This window comes from Calonectris borealis, chromosome 3 (assembly GCF_964195595.1).
Source record: "Calonectris borealis chromosome 3, bCalBor7.hap1.2, whole genome shotgun sequence".
NCBI classification, from domain to species: domain Eukaryota; kingdom Metazoa; phylum Chordata; class Aves; order Procellariiformes; family Procellariidae; genus Calonectris; species Calonectris borealis.
In genome coordinates, this window is record NC_134314.1 from 129055817 (window position 1) to 129076270 (window position 20454).

The 20454-nt window shown below is 45.8% G+C and overlaps 1 protein-coding gene and 1 long non-coding RNA gene across 3 annotated transcripts in view; one reads left to right on the forward strand and one right to left on the reverse strand.

Annotated features, from left to right (window-relative positions):
• The window catches only part of RIN2 (Ras and Rab interactor 2), an 85625-nt gene extending 67437 nt beyond the window's left edge, over positions 1-18188 (forward strand). For both annotated transcript variants that reach the window (XM_075147905.1, XM_075147906.1), the window contains 4 exons: positions 8287-8592; positions 10714-10845; positions 13004-13167; positions 16317-18188. In XM_075147905.1, the coding sequence (XP_075004006.1) occupies positions 8287-8592; positions 10714-10845; positions 13004-13167; positions 16317-16634 (920 nt within the window). In that variant the 3' untranslated portion in view covers positions 16635-18188. The remainder of the gene's footprint in view (positions 1-8286; positions 8593-10713; positions 10846-13003; positions 13168-16316) is intronic.
• Positions 14399-19198, reverse strand: LOC142081213 (uncharacterized). Its single transcript, XR_012673295.1, has 3 exons — positions 19113-19198; positions 14995-15120; positions 14399-14480 (listed from the first exon to the last, which is right to left on the reverse strand). It is a non-coding gene; the product is annotated as an uncharacterized LOC142081213 (long non-coding RNA).
• Between the last annotated feature and the right edge of the window lie 1256 nt (positions 19199-20454).

The following is a 20454-nucleotide window of genomic DNA, read 5'->3' on the forward strand; positions in this document are numbered from 1 at the left end:
ACGCTCCTTCTTTCCGTTCATCGTACTGTCCCTCGGCGGCGGCGAGTCAGTGTCGGAGCGCAGAGGCCCTGGTCAGGCCTGCTGACTGCCGCGTTGGAGCGGGCCACGGCCGTGCCGCGCCGGGGGCTGGCAGGAAGAGGCGCCGGGCCCGCCTGGTGTAACAGCAGCTTCACCCAGCGCCTCGGACCCCGCTGCCGGAGCCGGGGAGGCAGGAGATGTTCAGGCCTCGGCTCCCCGGGCCAGTCCTGCCTCTGCGGAGAGGAGCTGGAGCCAGACCTCGCCTCCCGCTCCCGCCCAGCAGAACTGCCGCTGCCAGTCGCCCGTTCTGGGGCAGCCAGGCTTCACCTTATCCCGCTGCTGTCTCCTGAATTTCGGCACGTGCTGGAGCAGTGCCCCCACAGGCTTAGCGAAGCCCTTGGTGTTTGGGACTTTCCCCTGTGTCTGTGTAATGATCGTTGTGATCGTGTAGCTGTTCTTGTGGAACTGCATCACGGACTTCCCAGACTCTTCCAAGCAAAAGACTTCTGTGGGAGATCTTTTAAGTTTCCCAGACGGGGGGTATATCAAATTGTTTAACTTCTGCCAAATCATTGGGGGAACGTGCATGAGTGTCTCTGATTATTCCTGACAGGTGCCTCCTAATCTTAGCACTGTAGACTGTTAACCCTTCCTGAAACAGCGGGATTCCCAGTGTTGGGACAGAATCAAGACTAAAGCACATGGCTTTTTATTGTTTAGGGATGAATGCAGAGTATTTTTTTTAAAAGTCATCCACACCTGAATATCTACCCACAGAATAAAGACCTGGACTGGTCAGAGGAGACCCTGATAGTCCACAGCTGCTTGAATAGCAAATGTTCAGGGGTTTTTGTTTGTGTTTCTTCTTTTCCCGGCTGTGAACAGAAAGGAGTCAAGTTGACTGTCATCGTTTCGCCAGGTGATCACCAGGCGGGATCTGACACCTGAACAACTTCAGTCTCAATGCCCAAATCTGGGCCTAGCCCAAGAAATGACTGGTTTAAATAATTCGGCAATAAGGTATTAACTGATCATGTGGGAAGGTGCCTGAACAATACTGCCTGTTATTTGTTTTGGTATTTCTAATGCGTAATGGATTTTTAAATGTTGAATGTAAAAGAGGCTTGGAGCGAACGTGTTGGCCCCTTACTGCGGCAGGACATGCCTTGTCACGGGGACTCGGGTCTGTATGGAGGGTCGCAGGCAGACGGAGCAGGAGGCTGTATGGAGGAGCGTGGCTCCGAGGGAGGCTTCTCAGAGCAGCGCTTTTGCCTTTGTATTCCTCATGCTGAGAGCCAATGTTTTACTTTTGTTCTCAGGAGATTTTATCATGTTAGCTTTAGGCATGTTTCCCACTCAGGAAGATAACTTTAAACCTGCTTTCCAAAGGACTGGTGATGCCCTTCTCCCGCCCCTGCCGTGATATCATATGCAGATTTTGTAATTGAACTCTCTGCTTTATCATCCAAATTTTTAATGAAAATACTAAATAGACTAAAGCCCGGGGCTGACCCCCATGGTGCCTCTCTTCAAATATCTGTCTTGTTTGACAGTCAACCATTGATAATTGGGCTCTCGGTGCAGTATTTCATGCACCCACCTTATGGTAATTGCAGCAAGACGATATTTCCCTTGTTTGCTTATAGGAAAGTTGCATGGAATAGAGTTACGGGTCTTACAAAGGTTAAGATACAGCCTACCCCCTGCTCCCCTCTTCTTCACTGATCCAGTTATCCTCTTAAAGGAATTAGAATGGTATCCTACCATTTCTTCTTGAAAAACTCATGTTGGCTAGTTTTTAGTACTGTGATACTTCGTAGGTGCTTGTACATTTGTTTTGGTGTCCTGTCCCCCTACCCTGTCGTTCATCGTAGTATCTTTTCATGTTGAGTTGACGCCGACCAACGTGTCCCCCAGCGCTCCTCCTTTCACTACGGGAGTGGGGGCATAGGACAAGTAAGAAGCAGTGGTAAAAGCACTGAGCAGAGGCAGAGGATTTGGTTCTCCCTTTCTCAACCATCCCTTTGATTTGCTTTGTGACTTATTCCCTGCTCCTTTATTACTTCTTCTTTAAGAGAAGACGTGTTTACTACACAGCCGTAGTGTGAGTTGTAATTAACCCACAGCTGATTAAAGCAAAACAAACCTAGCACAGATTGTTCTGTGATTCATTGGTGGCTTTATGCAGGTAAAATGAGAGGAGGTTTACCCTAGAGACCTTTCTTCCCTAGTTGCTCAACTTCTGCCACCACCGCCTATCCATCACCCACCTCAGTCCTACCTCCGTTTTCAGGGTTGTGCAGATTATCAAGGAACGTGGGTTGTGTGAGGTCTTACTTTCAAGTCTTGCTCCTTCAGAGGAGATGCCCTTGTCTGCACCATGGGCTAGGCATGCGTCACTGTAGACATCCACAAAGAACTGGACACTTGGCCACCCTGACATGAGCTGTCTTAAAATAGCATCGGCCATGCCAGCCTACGAACATGCAAGATATTAGGGAAATCCAAGACAAAGCAAACGCGGTGCAGTCAGGCGTCCTCACGTACATGCCGTGGTGTTCCAAAGCAACCTTCTGCTTTCAGCCTCCCAGGCAATGTTACTAGTGCAGGACCGTGCCTTTTTGTGATTGTTCCCAGGGTCGCTGGGTCTCTTACTGAGCCCTTATTTTACTGATGAATGGTTTGGCCGTTGCAGATGACAAACAGGGCTTGTGTGTAAATCCAGGGACTGGAAACGGACGGGTAATCTCAGCGGAGCAACAGCAGCTGGTAACAGGTAAACTGACAGCCTGGAAACGGTGAGAGCGCGCCTGCAGTTTCAGGCAGTGAGGGTTGTAAAGAGGCTGCTTAAGGACACTTGCGATGACTAATGTGTTGTCCTCTCTAGATGCAGACTTGTGTGGTTTGCAGCAAAACAAAATAGCATGTCAGCACAGGATACAGATGTGTTTCCACAAGTCACAACGAAACTAGCTGGCTGGCTTTTACAATTCATTTATCAAAGCATTTCCAGTTCCCATTTTGAGGCTACAGGCTAATTTTAAGTATCACTTCAGGAACGCTACATGGCGCTCAGCTCAAATGGTACTGAATTAAAAAAAAAAATAATCTGAAGAGCGGCGTCTGTTTTGGGTTTGGAGTATTAAGCATCCTGGGAGGATATCTGAAAATACTTTGCGTGTGCTGAAGTAAACGGGAATTTTTGTTGCCGATTTGGATCTGAGAAATATACAGAGATGTTAGTGCAAAGGATCAGTCCTCAATTCACAACTTAGATGCTAGTTTGCCTGGGAGACCCTCCTACACTTTTCGTGGCCATTAGAAGTTAAACAGTGAAAGCTGCTGCTGGCTGGGAATTGTTTTGTGGGATCATATCCAGAAACACCTTTCTCTGAAAGGGACCAGTAACGGCAGTTCAGAAGGAAAGGGTAAATAGTTGGATGGTCTGATCCCAAACATGCTTATAGGTGTCTTTTGACACTGAATATTGGTCTAAGACCCAGGTCACAAGAAATGCTGTCCTTCCGGGCTTTAATAATATATAAATATTTATATAGATTTTATATTAATTAGGATACATATGGGTGTTATTATTGACCGTTAAAAAAAAAAGTCCAGCCCTTATCAATCTTGCTATGTTGTTGGCCTCATCAGCTTTCTAGAGTTTGCCACTTTTTAATTTGAGGGCAGAACTCTGTGGTTCTTGTGTCTGCGCGAAGAATTCATGAGAGAGAAGAAAAGGTTGTGTGTTGTTCTGTGGGGGTTGTTTGGGTTTGGGTTGGGGGGGGGCTTGGGGGACTTTGGTTTTTTGTTGTTATTGTTTTTTAAAACTGTCGTATCTTAGTCCCTTCCTTGTTTGCTGGCTAGTTCTGTGCAAACATGCTGCATTAAAATGACAGTTTCTCTCAGTCTGCCCTCACCAAGCTGAGGCAGTTAGTATCTCTTTGGAATCAGCTGTACGTCCTTTATTTCATTGGTCTCCTATTTGCTGTAATATAGCCACTGAACAGCACCGAAGGATGCTTTACTAAATATCCCATCCTATTTTTATTGACCTGATTGCGTTAACAGCAGAGAAACCATTAGGAGCAGCCTTCAGCCATAAGTACTTGGACCCTGTATGGAGCTTTGAGCACAGCCACGTGAGCTGTCTGCTCTCTTCCTCTGTGCTGCTTCAAATCAGTTTAAGTTCCTGGAGAAATTGTGGAATGCGATCGAGTAAATTTCAAAGCAATTTCCAGGCACTGCTTTTGGAGCTTGTGATGAATTGCAAATATGAAAGAACGCCTCCTCGCCAACTTGCACAGCCGTAAAAATCTGTGCGATTCATCTGTATGGAAGCTGTGGGAGTGGCACTAACTTACTAAGGGCTGAGGGCAGAAGACTTAAAGCTTCCACTTCTCGCCTCCCAGCCAGCACGGGTTCATGGAAGGCAGGTCCTGCTTGACCAACCTGATCTCCTTCTATGAGCAGGTGACCCGCCAGTGGATGAGGGAAAGGCTGTGGACGGGGTCTACCTGGACTTCAGTAAAGCCTTTGACACTGTCTCCCACAGCATTCTCCTAGAGAAGCTGGCGGCTCACGGCCTAGACAGGTCCACTCTTGGCTGGGTAAAAAACTGGCTGGACGGCCGGGCCCAGAGAGTTGTGGTGAACGGAGTTAAATCCAGCTGGCGGCCGGTCACGAGCGGTGTTCCCCAGGGCTCAGTGCTGGGGCCGGTCCTGTTCAATGTCTTTATCAACGATCTGGACGAGGGGATCGAGTGCTCCCTCAGTCCGTTTGCAGATGACACCAAGTTGGGCGGGAGTGTTGATCTGCTGGAGGGTAGGAAGGCTCTGCAGAGGGACCTGGACAGGCTGGGTCGATGGCCGAGGCCAATGTATGAGGTTCAACAAGGCCAAGTGCCGGGTCCTGCACTTGGGCCACAACAACCCCAGGCAGCGCTACAGGCTTGGGGAAGAGTGGCTGGAAAGTGCCCGGAGGAAAAGGACCTGGGGGTGCTGGTCGACAGCCGGCTGAACACGAGCCGGCAGTGTGCTCAGGTGGCCAAGAAGGCCAACGGCATCCTGGCCTGTATCAGAACTGGTGTGGCCAGCAGGAGCAGGGAGGTGATCGTGCCCCTGTACTGGCACTGGTGAGGCCGCACCTCGAATCCTGTGTTCAGTTCTGGGCCCCTCACCACAAGAAGGACATGGAGGTGCTGGAGCGTGTCCAGAGGAGGGCAACGAAGCTGGTGAAGGGCCTGGAGCACAAGCCTGATGGGGAGCGGCTGAGGGAACTGGGGGTGTTTAGTCTGGAGGAGGAGGCTGAGGGGAGACCTCATCGCGCTCTACAACTGCCTGAAAGGAGGTTGTAGCGAGGTGGGGGTTGGTCTCTTCTCCCAAGTAACAGCGATGGGACGAGAGGAAATGGCCTCAAGTTGCGCCAAGGGAGGTTTAGATTGGACATTGGGAGAAATTTCTTTACTGGAAGAGTGGTCAGGCCTTGGAACAGGCTGCCCAGGGAAGTGGTGAGTCCCCATCCCTGGAAGTATTTAAAAGACATGTAGATGAGGCGCTTAGGGATGTGGTGTAGTGGGCATGGTGGTTGGGTTGACGGTTGGACTCGATGATCTTAGAGGTCTTTTCCAACCTTGATGATTCTATGATTCTATAACAAGCCTGACCCCAACCAAGGACTGGGGCTCTGTGGAGGAATTTTCCCTCCCGGCAGCATCCAGTTCCTGTAGCCTCTGGGGAGAGAGTGCTTCTGCAGCTCCCTCCATACTGATACTGCAGGCAGCAGCTGAACGGCTCCAGCATGGAGCCTATAGGGATCAGTCACAGAAGCGTACTGAGTTTTCCGCTCTCCCATCCCAGGCTAGGTGCTCCCTCATTATAAGACCAAGGGCTCTGAGGATACATGCTGAATTCTTTACAATTTATTGAGCCTCCTGTGACCAAATGTGGTGGTGACCCCACTTTACTGAGATGAAGGATGGCTGACGCTAACTATTTATGTGTGGAACTTCCAGTGGAAGCCTGTGGGAGTTAAAATTTCATGAGGATAGAGAGTTCTCTCGCTTAACGTAATGTTTGGCAGCACCGACTGCTTTAATTTTGACTTAAACAAGACCAGGCGGTTGGAATGCAAACTGCAGAGGTGTTCTGCTTACAAGCAAAGCAGTTGGTGTTTTTGCGATTTAAAAAGCTGAACAGGCAGTAGAAAAAAAAAAGTAAGCTGAATTGTCAAACAAAAAAAAAACATCAGTGAAGCTAGCGAGGAACTGTGTGCACCCTCTAGAAATTTAGCTAGCTAACATAGCCACGTGTGAAATTTGTGCATTTTTCTTGGTGGAAAAATATTTCTGCCCCATGAGCCCTGAGGATGGCTTTGATGGCAGGGAGAGGCAGTCTCTGTCACTGTGCAGAAGGGTGATGCTTCTGCTTTCCTGACTGGGTTTGGAAGTGCTGTCAGTGGCGATTGTGTGGCTCTACCAAGTACAATAGGTAAGGATCAGTCATTTGAAATGTTGCCACTTGTTATGTAGAATTGGTGGCTCTGGTCAGGTGGGAACCTGGATCCACCCTTCACGCAGTGTGACAGGCCATCAAGAACGCGTGTCAGACTGGTTATGCCTTTACTGGTGGCCATGGGGAAATCTAGAAATTCAGACAGCAAATGCTGCTCCTCAAGTTCACTCTCCCTTCCAGCAGCTTTTGCAGTCTCCATTGTGAGAGAGCCCAGATGCGTTTAAAGCATCCGGGAATGAAGCAGACGCGGCTTTGCCACCTCCATCGGGGTCTCAGGAGGGGAAAATAGCAGGAGAAGCTACAGAAGCCCCAGGAGAATTGGGATAGGGGAGATGGGAGCTACATATGAAGCAAAGGCGCCATAAGAGGAGGAGTGTGTGAAGGGCGTGTTTGCGTGGGAAAGAGAGGTATGAAGACCCAAAAGGAAAAATGGCTGAACACAAGGATAAAATAAATGAAAGCATAAAGCAACAGCAAGAAAATAGAAGTAGGTAATGCTTGTGTGTCTGTGTGTGCGTGTAAATCCCAAGCCTTAGAAACAGTCTGCAATTTTAAAAAAAAAAGGGGGGGGGGAGGGGGCAGGGAGAGAGAAAAGAAAGAGACTGTGGTCTAAGAAGAACACGTAAGAACAGGCAAAGAACCTGGAAAGGGCATGAGGTTTAATGAAACTTTAATGAGTCACCACTAGTAGCAGGAATGTCCACTGCTGGCTTGTATAAATGTGTGATCTCGCAGCGACACGGTCTCCCCTTGTTCTGCCCTGCTCTCTGTGCTCCCCTAGTACCTCTGCCTGCTCTAGGCTCTGGTCCTGCCCCACTGTCAGGGTGCTGGTGCAGTGGCCAGGCTGAAGGGTCCCCAGTTTCTTTTGTGCTTGTGGGAGTTCCCTAAGGTGCAAGTAATTGATGTAAGCTAATTATTAATGTAAGCTATGTTGCCATAGGGGCGCTGAGCGGGAGAGGAAATAAGCTTATAAAGTAAAGGTTTGCAGAGAAAATGTTTAGCAAAGAGCTTTCTCTGTTGATGTGGTCCCTGCTTTGAAAATGGAGAATGACTGTTAAAGAACAACTTGAGTAGAACAAGAATTAAAAAAACAGCTAAGTTAGTGGTTACTGTGCCACGTGCACGCTATTGCCAAACAAAGAACTTCAAACTTGATGACAAAGCTGTATATAAGCTTGCATGATGAAATCCGAAGCTGGACAAACACAGCTTGGTTTTCATTTACAGTTTAAAGCCCATAATCTGTCCAAGTTCATAAAGATCTTGACAAAGTTGAGCCAAGTTTTGGGAGAATTTAGGTTGAATTATAGTTTCTTATGGAAACTATGCAAAAAGGATGGGTTTTCATGCCAAAGCAGACAAAAGTTATGGTTTTGACTATGTTTTACTTTTAAGTTTGGGAGTTCAAGTCTAAGCTCAAAGTAAAATAAAACTCGGAGGCTTCTGGCCAACAAAAGAAAAAGTTAACTGGAGCCACAGCTTGCTTTTTTTTCTCTTTTTTTTCTTTTTTTGTGACAGTCTGCAGTCTGTCTTTGTGGAGTTTTTTTGTGTTTACCGCATTGCCATAAAAGCAAATGGAATACACATTCTGCTCTGCCTTTTGTTTTCTTGTTAACGAACATCTGGAAACTCTGCTTGTGTAATAAGTAGGCCTTAGCAAGTTGGTTTCGCTCTAGGTGTCTCTTTGGGAATGGTTATATTAATATTGGCTCTGCTCTAGAGAAGGCTCAGCTGGACTTGTGTTTTCCCGTTGCAGATGTTGTCCTGGAGAAGGCCATGCATAAGTGCATTCTGAAGCCGTTGAAGGGCCACATTGAAGCGATGTTGAAAGAGTTTCATACAGCGGATGGTTCTTGGAAACAGCTAAAGGAAAACCTGCAGTTGGTGCGGCAGAGGAATCCTCAGGAATTGGGCGTGTTTGTTCCAACACCAGACTTCGTGGATGTTGAAAAGATTAAAGTCAAGTTCATGACCATGCAGAAAATGTATTCACCTGAAAAGAAAGTCATGCTGCTGTTGAGAGTTTGCAAATTGATTTACACTGTTATGGAGAATAACTCAGGTATGGTGCTTCTCGTGGTTCAAGTTCACTGATATTCTAAACCTGGGGTTGTCTTTCGGTGGAGGAAATCAGACCACCTGATTGTGCAGATATGTGTCCTTCTCTTGGAGCTCTCGTAGCATCTCCTTGTCCTTTTGAGAGGGATTCTTCCTCTCCGCTTCTTTCCTGATACCTCTGATACATGTGGCATCACATCTTACAAATTCAGTGTGAAGCAGAGTTGTGAAGCAGCTTTAAAAAACCAGCTTTGCTTAACTGTAGGCTTTTGAAGTCGGCTGTCAGAAAGGCTGTCCTGTGAGCCTTGAATTTGACACTGGTTCTAAATGAGTATTTTTCTGGAAATCGTAATAGAGGTAACACCCTGTACTTAGCTATAGTAATTCAATAGCGTGTATGCAATGTGACAACTACAAGGGCTCTGTGTTAATGGGTGGAGGAAAGCAGCCTCTCGCCCAGTATTTTTGGCTTGCTGTGCTTCTGAATGTTCTCATTTGGACGCCTTCTTTGGTGTTTTTGGAACAGAAATAACATTGATTTCTAGACTGTAGCAAGAGTCCAAAAGTGACCTTGAAACCTAGATAATGAAAGGGAACTACAGACCAGTAAGACCTGCTGAGTAGTCAGTGGCACAATCAAAATGCTGTGCTGGATCGCATGAATTCATAGGTGCAACTCTGTTGCCTGACGTCTTATCATACGCAGCTGTGGTAGGTCACGAGCTAAGGTGAAGCAACGCTGGTGGTAGTGGGAGATTTTTTTCCCTAAGCAAGTATAAGCTGCTGCGGACAGTTGGCAGTTTTCTTTCTCAGTGAGCATTGAATGCGCAGCTGAGTCCGGTGCTGATCAAGACGCCTACTTTTTTTTGAGATTTGAGATGAATGGTGAAAGCTTGTGGCTATTGAAGTCTCCTGGGCACTTTTGCAAGATTTAGGTCTGAGCTCCTGCCCAGCTTATTATTTCTGTGCAAAATCCTGCTTTTTAAAATGCATATAGGAATCTTGGCCTGAAGTGCTGTGAACTCTTTTCTCTAAGCTGTGTTATCACATTGAGTAAAGTATTTCCAACATGCAGAAGAAAAATATTGAGAGGCTGCTGCCAGTTAACTGTTGCACTGAGGGGCTTGGGCTAAGATGTGGCAAATGCTCCTCGGGTTGTCCTGTTTTGTCAGGTGAAGTTAGTAAAAAAAAAAAAAAAAAAAAAAAAAAAAAAAAAAAAAAAAACACCAAAACAACCAAAAAAAAACAAAACAAAACAAAAACCCCAAAAAACCCACCAGGCAGCAGCTGTTTGAGTATCTGCTTTGTCATGTTCTCTCAGCCAGATAGTAGTGTAATACCTGGAGGGTATGCCTTAGCTGGTGTAACTTTAGATATCAGCCCTTCAGTCACCTGGAGTTTCACCAAAATTTAAGTTGGCTCCTGCTCCTGGTGGTTTTAAGTGACCATCACACCAGTTCTGCAATGAACACGGTTTGGCCAGACCCAGAGATTTGGCCGCATAGTATTTTCTAAACAGAAAGTTTAAATGCAATAAAAGTGATAGGAGCACGGACGGACCGAGGTACAGCGTAGTCTCTTGGTCTTAGCTGCGCGCTGCCGTTGCCGATGATGCTTCACCAGCTAGTAGGGAATGAGGCTTTGCTCACTGGTGTTTTTAACCATGCTCTGTCACGGAAATGAGATGAGTTTTCATGTCAAATCTAATAGGCTTTTATATTCTGGCTTCTCTGCTGGGATTCAGACTCGGAAACTGGTATTTGTGGCTAGATCCTTCCGGAAAGTGGGTGTCATCCCTGCACGTATAAAGAAAATGCCTATTCATCATCTCTTAGCCAGTGATAGAAGGGCAGGTGGAGGTCAGGCCAGACTGGCATGGCAGCCTTTTGTGAGTTGACCAGTTGAGCTGATGCCAAGGTGAGCCCAGTCTTTAAACTCCCTTGTATGCCTCAAGGTGTGCCTCATCAGATTTGTGCTTGTTAGAAGTACAGGATGAAGCTGGTGTTGGTCTCCTGTCCAGGGAGTGTCAGGTGACGTTCTCTTTGCTGCACATTGATAACAGGCGGCTCTGGAGTAGTACAAACCTGTGGTTTGCCTATCACTGTCTGCGTTCCCTTCAACCCAGGGAGGCTGTACGGCGCTGATGACTTCTTGCCTGTGTTGACATACGTCCTAGCCCAGTGTGATATGCTGGAGTTGGATACGGAGATTGAATACATGATGGAATTGCTGGATCCATCTTTGCTGCATGGAGAAGGTAATCTATTTATTTGTTTTTATTAAAATTGAGTGAAGGATTAGGGAAGGGGGATTCTGCCTCGCAGCGCAGTGGCTGTTAACCTTGTTTGAGTAGAAGTCCTTTCAAGGGGAGTTCTAAAGTCAGCGATGTCAGTAGTGTAACAAGAGAATCTCGTAATTATTTCTACCTTAAAGTAAGAGAAAGCTGGTTAGCCTGCAGAGTACAGGTCTGAGTGACCTGGGAATCTACTGATGTATACTACCTTATGAGGGAATACGTGGTTTTCAACCAAGAAGGCGGAGGCATCGTGACTTAGCAAGCAAACACATACACTATGCAGGTGCCAAATGTGTTTATCCTTCTGTGCCTGAAAATATCCTCAGAGTGTTTATAGGGCCACAGCATTCAGTTAAATTGTGAGACACTTAATGGGACTTGGGGTAGGTGCTTTGTAAAAACAACTGGGGGAATTCTCTGCCGGGGAAGTGCTTTTGAGGATATTGCCCCCCTTAATGATCTTCGCTTCGTCCCAATATTTGCTTCTCACAAAAGTATTTTTATGAGCCCTAGGAATATGTTTCCTAAGGCACTCTTGAATGACGGCTGAAGTCCACCAGAGGCAAGGAAATCTCCCTTCTTTCTGTATTCATGGTGGTGTTTTTAACAAAGAGGTATTCTGCAAGCCCTTGGTAGGCCCCAGAATCTACCAGTTTATGAGGAAGTTTAAAGGTTCTTGTGATTGAGCTCAGTTGTGAGTTTCAGTATATGTGTGTTTCCCATTCCTGCTGTCTCTTGGCTTGCTGAAATTGCTGTATCCTCCTACATGCGGGTATGCGTGAGAGAACCGTGCTAGCATTCCTCCAGTTTGGCACTGGTCTGTTCCCTGCTTTGTGTACAGAGCATCCTCTAGTGCATTGTTCAGGAATCTTAGCACGGGAAATACTTGAGATGTGAAGCTGGAGATCATTAACGTGCTTGAAAGGCAGAAACATTTACTGGACTACTAAGTCATGTTGTTTTAATGCAGCAAAAGAAATCCCTCCATTGGCTGACCCTGTCTTTGGCACCAGCTGAACTATACTGTGCAGGAAAAATTGTTTAGTGCTTTGGAGTTGTGCAGTTCAAATGTAATGTATTGTCCAATTTGTCTCATGGGTCTTGCATGTGGTTTATGTATTCAACTCATTGTAAAGCTAAAGGCCAAGAGGATGCTATCAGTAATACAGAAAATACTACTGTGAGCATAGAACGTGCCTTTAAATGACTCCAAGAATAGACTGTGCTGCCTCTTAATTGGACACTCCCAATCAAATAGTTTACTTTTAAAAAAAAAAAAAAAAAACAAGAGAGAAATAAATGACAGCATGTCTTTTGTTTCTCCTGGTTGTTGAGGACTGTTACCTCCTGTTGAGACTCCTTTTCCTTTGTGACCTGCAGCTTCTTTTGTACATCGGCAACTGTCTTGGCTTTAATTTGTCCTCCACTCATGTAATAAAGGTGAAGTATGGAGGACGGTACGTATCACCTCCTGAACTAGCTGGACATTAGGGGAATGCTAAAAAGGTGACAAACACAGTCTTCCTTTTAAAAACAAAAGCAAACTCTTTGGGATGCTTTCAGGGTACAAATCACACACTCAATTGTTGCTTTTTTGCCACTAAGGGTGGTTGCTTTTAAGTTCCTGAACAGTGGTACATTGTCTTTTATGTCGTATAAACAGCTATGTTTATTTCATCCACACTTGAAGCTCGGGAAGAAAACAAATCACTGTTTGGAAATTGTTTAGAAGAAAACTCGTGTTCCAACTTTGTAAAAAGACTCAGGAGTAAAGGAGTGACACCAGTCATTTAAGTAACCAGCTACCCCCAGCACTAGCGGACCCAGAGTTAGATACTATTGCACCACTTGATAATATGGAGTGCATGCAACCGCTGCACGTCTCTTAGCAGCTGAGAACACACCATCCAGTATTTTGCAGGCCAGTGAGCTGTTTTTCTTCATTTATATTTTGGCAATAGTGTACAGGGACTTCCATATATGTGTCTTCCATATATGTGTGTGTGTGTGTGTATATTAAAAAAAATAAAGTGTGTTTGTACTTCTGACTGTGACCAGTCGGAACTAGCGTGGTGTTTGTGACCACTCTGAGAAGTTCTTCCCTTGCTGTTCTTCACAGGAGGCTATTACTTGACAAGCGCTTATGGAGCACTTTCACTGATCAAGAACTTCCAGGAAGAACAAGCTGCCCGACTGCTAAGTTCAGAAGCCAGAGATACTCTCCGGCAATGGCACAAGAGGAGGACAACTAACAGGACGATACCTTCAGTTGATGATTTTCAGGTAGAGCTTAGGGCTGAAGAAAAAAACAGGGGATGATTGTTTTGTTGGAAATCCCCATTTCAGAGGTATGATTCATAACGATTCCCTTGGGGCCACAAGGTAAGTGGAGTGAAGCAGTGCTGAGACTACAGCTGGCAAATTTGCCTCGGTTTTGAAGTCCTTGCACTTTATAATAGAATTTTATTAGGATGGTCTAAAGAAAACACTAAATAATGGAGCCTTCCCACCCTCCCTTCTATTTAAGTGACGCAGAGCGAAGACAAACTGAATCATAGCCTAGATTTAGCTTCTTGGTATGCTTTACTGTTAAAAAGAACAAATACAGCTTTCCAGTGGTATAAATCAGCACAACTCCCCAGTAGCTAATTGGGGCAGACAGCAGGTAATAGAGAGGAGAGGTGGGAGAAAAGCTTGCCTACAGTTTTAAAGTTTAAGCAAGGAGTAGAGTTCTATACTATGAATGTCTTCATGTTTGTTTGTGTTTTTTCCCTCCCCTCCATTTCTTACAGCCCTTTCAGAGTAGGGCAGTAACTTCAACTGAAGAATAACAAAACAGTCGGGATTACTTCATCTTTTAAAATCAGGCCTGCATGTCTTTCATATAGTATGCTGCTGATTGTCTGTTCAGATGCATCAATTTGTGGACTGAAGCAAGGAGGATGTTGGAATCGATAAGAAAGGATTTCCTCCTGTGTGTTCACTTGTTTACAGTTCATACCACAGCGCAAAGTTGCCATAGAGGCTAATGACAACCATCAATTAGTTATGATAGAGCTAAGAGGTTGAAAAATGAAGGTGCGGGGTCATCAGGAGATAATGAAACCTTTCAGTTGAGGTTCCTTCTGCTTTATCAGTGTCCATGCAAACAACTAAAGCACAAACAGTGAACAGGAAAGAGTTGGGAAAAGAAGCAGTCTTCCACAATTTGCCTCTCTTAGGAAGAGGAGAACTGATTAACGGAAATTCCAATCTATGGCCAGTGCACAAAGCTAGTCCATCTTACTGGGATCCATTTTATATTCTGCTTACCTGTAGTTAGGTATCAGATCCAAGGAGCTTGAGTCTTTTGTTCTTTCTAGCAAAACACTACACCGTTCACAGGAAAATTCATCACCTTGTATTTCTGCTGCATGACTAATGACAGAAGATTCTTTCACCAGGATCTTGTATTCCATGTCACCTTCTCTTCCTCAGCAAATGAACTTCAGCCAAGCTAAGCGTACAGCTGGATGCCGTGCTGGATGTGGGGAGATGCAGGGGGGCGGGGGGAAAGCTGGCACCAAGTGTGTCCGGTGCTTCTCCTTCTGTTGTCACTTTCGAAAGAGAGCCTCGAATCAGTCAGATCACACCAATTCCAGGCTACACTTGGCACAAATTCAAGCATTTTGCTGCCTGCTCAGAATGCCAGTTCTCCATCTCCTTTCTCCACGTCCTGCAGTCCTGAAATGAAGCACCTTCCCTACAACCAATGTGTAACACAACTTTATCTTAACTCATCTTTCCCACATTGAACCAGGATGTGATCGCTGCATTTCTGTGATGCAGTCTCACAGCCTTATCAGCTTTTGGGCTCTGGAAGGCCTTCATCCTCCCGCCCTCAAAAGGATGGAAAAGCAAAAAATCCCACGTATTTTGACGATGATTAAATACAACTTTCCGTTACTGCATAAATAATTTTGATACTTAGTATATGAGTTACAAGTATTTGTACAAACTTCAGCCTCTCCTTGAAGCAATTCTGTCCGTCTAAAAGCACATGCATTTAAAAACAGGTCTTCTGTGTGTTAACTGCATTAGGAATTAAAACTGTGGTGTGTTTTGCCTTACCTAGAGCTGATTTTGTTTTAATAATTTCTTCACGCTGGGTAACAAAAATGGATTAGTTCTATTCAGTCAGGTTCAGTCCCAATGGTTTAAATGCTGTTCCAAAGCTTCAGTGTTTCAGTCCGCAAGCTATCAAAAAATACTTTATTAAAGCTAAGAGTGCTGTTTGGAACTTAAGTCATATGAACATTCCTCTCAGTCTTAGTTTTTAACAGCTTGTTTTTATGAAACATAAATTTTTACCACTGTGATTTAGCATGCTTAATTTATTCAGCATACAAACATAGGTACCAGCTTAGTCATAAACAACTCTTTCTCACTGTCATTTTTTTCCACCTCCTTTAATTTTATTGCTTTTTAGTCTTTAATTGCAGTTAATTTCTTTTTTAAAAAAGCACACAGCAGCAGGCTGCTTTGTTAACGTGTCCAAAAGTTTTTTGGTTTTGTTCCCCCCCCCCCCCCCCCCAGTTGTTGCTTTTTATTTTACTTTTAAAATGCTTTTTGAGAGGTAGAACTGCTTTTCCTTGTTGGGGCATATTTAGAATTTATCCATGTTCTCAGAGTTGTGGGCATGTGTCAAGTTCAACAGAGAAAAAAGATCCAGCTTTTGCCTCAAGATCGTATGGATTTACTCTAATGTTGCAGAGTAAATTTTCTTTCTGCATCCCTCTAAGCCTTATTTAAAAAAGGAAAATGCTGTCACACGACAGTTGGTTACATCAGGCTCAGACACCAAATTGCCGCCAGTTAATGCGATGAAAATGTCCTACGTGAGGATGGATTATCTTTTGCATACTGCAGCATAAGAGCGCAAACAGTTTATCGTGCAGTAACTTGTGGATCAACACCCTTGTGTGCCACTGGCAGAGGCTCTTTTTTTCCTTTTCCTTCTGACTGACATATTGCGTGAAGCTTCTGTTCTCTAGTATTGACCCAGCGGTGGCATCATCTCTCGGGAGTGCTGCCTCAGACGTTTACTTTGCTTCGCAGCATTTTGTTTCCTAGGAAGGCCGAGCATCAAGTCCCGTTAAAACCACTGGTGTTTTCCACGTGGCTTTAAGGCTGTATCTGTTCACCTTAATTGCAGGGTTAGGATGTAAGCCGAGGAAAGGAGGATGTCGGCTTTCGAATTTCTGTTATGCCCACCACAGGCTTGCCACAGTTTTACCACGAACATGGCAATTCACAAGGTGGCCATAATGTACAGGGATCACCGGTGTGTGTTTCACAACTCGAACGTGGAGAGGCTTGCTGTTCGCTGCTGACTCTTCAGAGGATGAGGTTTGATTTTTTAAGTTTCTGATGTCTGTTTTCTCATTCTACAGAACTACCTTCGTGTTGCATTCCAGGAAGTTAACAGTGGATGTACAGGAAAGACCTTACTAGTAAGACCATATATCACTACAGAAGATGTATGTCAGCTTTGTGCTGAAAAGTTTAAAGTGGGCAATCCAGAAGAATATAGCCTGTTTCTTTTTGTTGACGACACCTGGCAGCAACTGACAGAGGATACCTACCCTCAGAAAATTAAGGCAGAGTTGCACAGCCGTCCGCAACCCCAGGTCTTTCACTTTGTCTACAAGCGCATTAACAGTGATCCATACGGTGCCATTTTTCAAAACAACGATGACTCAGCTTCTTAAAACCAGCAACTTGTTGTTTAATGTCTGTTCCTTGTTAACTGTTGAAAACATCTTTGTTGGCTGCCTTCCTTTGGAGCTAAAACAGGTCTTAAACCACAAAGCCTAGTAAAACACGCACAGACACTTCTAGCATTGCTTACAAAAACCCATGTAAACCATGCATATGGCCAGTTATGCAGAATATTCCACCAGCGTGTTTGAGTGAACAGCCCATGAGGCTGAATTTCTTGTACCTTGTACCACAGACTCTTTTGAAGCATATTATACTGTGGCCCTCTGCAGGTCTTTTGCTGTAGTGTGCAAAAATCTATTTTCTTACACTCGCCCTTTAGCCAAATGTCATTCTGATTTAAATATATCTACGCTAGACAAATATTTCAGTAAACTGGCTGGTATGAGCTCACTTTCACCAGCATGAGTTTGACAAGACTGTCCGATGCAGGGCATCAGTTAACTCGTAATTACTTGGATGATTGCATCCTTTCCTAATTTTTTTAATTACAGAAAATCGCCATGTTTTTATATAAATATATATATCATAGAAGTTTTATAGCAGTTGCAGGTAAACTGTCAGGGTTGGTTTTTTAAATATTTTTTTTTAACTATAAAGTATTCTATAATTATGCATGTGATTTTAACATTTAATATACAAGAATAAATCTCTTGCTGGTTTTAGAGTATTGCATTAAAAGTCTCTGTGGTTTCTCTTCTTTTCCTGTTACAGGAGAGTTTTTATGAAACTTCTGTTATCCCTAAGAAGATTGTAACATTGGCACTAGTGATTTCAGTGCCTTTATCTGAACTTGATGTACTGTTACCTGGATTATTGTTAATACGCATTGTTTTAGAACTAGGGGGTCGGAAGAGGAAATTGAAAGAAAAGGATGTAGAGAAGGGGCAGAGGAAAGAATGCGGAGAACCTAATTTAGGATTAAAATGTGTTAGTCTGCTGGTTCAGGCTCCTTGCAGAAAATAAGCGAAGGAGGTTTGTAAGGAACTTTTATGTAAGCAGTATTGTAGATTTGCAGAGGGATTTGACAGCACCTATCCCAGATACTATTTGTGTTAGCAGAGGATTAAATATATCAGTAAGGTGAAGGAGAACACTAACTATTTTGTATAGTCTGTCACCAACATCAAAATGTGTCTTGGACTGAAGAATGTGTTGTAGCCTTTCATGGTTCTAAGTTACTTAGTAGGTGAGTCGTGAAAGTCAGTCCTACATATGCAACGATAAAATGGTATTAAACGTGTGTGTTCTGTAGATTTGTCCAAGATAGCTGATGCTGTGGGTGACACTCTGGACCCTACTTAAGTCAATTAGGGCTCCTCTCTTTAGAGGGACACGGGGTTTCCCCCCAGTCTCGTGTGGGCAGTGTAACGCAAGGCAGATGATTACAAAAATGTCACGAGCAGCATGTGTAATGTACATACAGAGATCTGTAGCATTTTTGTCAGTTTGTCATGTATCTGAAACCCCTGGCACATGTTTGTATTTCATTTTGTAAATGGTGAGTTTTGCACATAATAATACATTGTAATACTGAACTATAATTTGGGATGTTGTGTGCTGTGGTTTTTGGGGTGTTTTTTTCTTTTTCTGTATGAAATGGTTCACACTTGAATGTTTTGTGTATCAGTAGACGCTGCTGCTTTTCATACTGCTTGGCCCACTTTATACTCTTTGCAAAAGAAGGATGCAATAACATTATTAACATAACAAGTTAATGTGCTTGACCTGAACAGTCAGAAGAAGCAGGCGGGGGTATCTTGCATTTCTTGCAAAGTTAAGACTGACACTCAGTGCTGAAGAAAATTCCACTACTTTCATATAATGGCGGCTCTGCTAGGGGAGGGAAGGACTGGGGCAGAGAGGCGAAGTATTAAGAAACTCAGGATTTCAGGCGTGAAACAAAGGAAAGCAAAGAGCGCAAAAGGGGAAACGCGTGCCCAAACCACCTCAAGATGATTCCGCTGTCTATTCTTGTGCAATTGTTTCTTTTGAAAATTAGAACATTTTATTCACTGTGCTATGCAAAACACTTCTTACTTCTCATAATGCCAGGAAACAGATGATACAAAAAACTTTGGAAGGAATTTGGACTTGCAAAAATAAGCTATTCCGTCTTCTCCAATGCGAAGTGTTGGATGTTATGAAATACTGACAAGCGAGAAAAAGCTTATAGTTGAGGTGGGCTCTTTTTATTTATTACTCCCTCTTTTTGAAATAGAGAAGTAACTGGAAAGGCTAAAGGAAATAAAGCTGGAGGTAATAAATCCCTAAATCTTAGTAATTTTAACAGGAAAGTTAACGCTACGTTAAGGGATTATTTGTGAATTCACAAAAAGCACATACTGCAAAATCATAAAATGCCACCTGCAGCAGCTTAAATCAAATCTAACTTCTTCTTGTCATTGCCGCATGTTGTTTTTCTTATTTTTCATCTTCAAGGCTGTCATCCTTCCTTGCAGTCTTACATCCCGTGGATCGTTCTTTCTCTGCTGGAGTTGCAGCATCACAAACCAGGTGAGGATTCATGACCAGGGTCGGGGGAGGCCACTTCTGTAGTTCCAGAAAACGGGGCGCACAAAGCCTGCTGTGTGTAAATTGGCAGATAGATTAGCTTGATTTACATTAAAAAAAAAGGCGACAGTGCTGGTTACAGTGCTGCGCGCAGTGCTCTTGCCAGCATGGGGGAGATGCAGGCGGGGGATAAGGGAGAGTGACCCAAATCAGGCTGCTGAAAGCACCGAGGCGGCTGCGTTTTTTGGACGGTACTGTTAGAGAGTTTCCGCGAGACCGCCGCCTTCAGACGGGAGGCCAAAGCCAGGGAACCCAGGGCTCGACCTCTGCTGCCGGCGGCAGCTCTCGGGGCTGCTCGCCGCGGGGCTGTCGCTGGGCGCAGCACAAGCTCTCCCCGCAGCCAGGCTCCGACAGCTTCCCGGCGCTGCAGCCCCCGGCCCGGCCCCACCGCTCCTCTCTCCGCCGGCGGGCTCGGCCTACCCAGCCGCAGCCCAGGGGGCGGGGCTGGGGCGCTGCGCTGCCGCCCCTCCGCGGCGGAAGAGGCCCTCGGGCGGCGGGAGCGCTTCCGGGGCGGCGGCGCCAGGGCTGGCAGCCGCGCTCCGCGCCTTCAGCTGCGAGGAGCCCCCCCGCTTCCGCCAGCCGCGAGCGCCGGCCGCCTCCCTCCGCCCCGCCCCGCCCCCGCGCCCCGCGCCCCGCGCTCGCTCTCCGCCAGGCCCGGGCCACGGGCGCGCGCCAGCGGCTCCCCCTGCCCTCAGGCGCCGCCGCTGCCCCTCCCCCGAGGTCTGATGTTCCTGGCGTGGCGAGGACCCGGACCGAGGTAGCGTCCACCCAGGTCGCGTACAGGTGAACGCATCGTGCCGTGGTTCAACCCCAGCCAGCGGCCGAGCCCCACCCAGCCGCTCGCTCACCCCCCGCGGTGAGAACCGGGAGGGCCCAAGTAGGAGAGCTCCCGGCTTGAGATAAACACAGTTTAGTAACTGAAATAAAACGAAGTAGAACTGTAGTGATAACAATGAGAACAACAACGACAACGACAGACTACACAAAGCAGGCCATGCACAACCCAACTGCTGGCCGACCGCGTGTCACGAACGGGGGCCACCCCACCCCGGTTTTTATACTGAGCATGACGTCACACGGTATAGAACACCCCATTGGCCAGCTGGGTCCACCACCCCAGCCGTGCTCCTCACCGCCCCCCCCGCCCCCCCCGCTTCCCCTGCACGGGGCAGGGCAGGGGCGGCCGACAAGAGGAAACAAACGCCCCCGGTGCAAGCGCCGCCCAGCAGCTGCCGG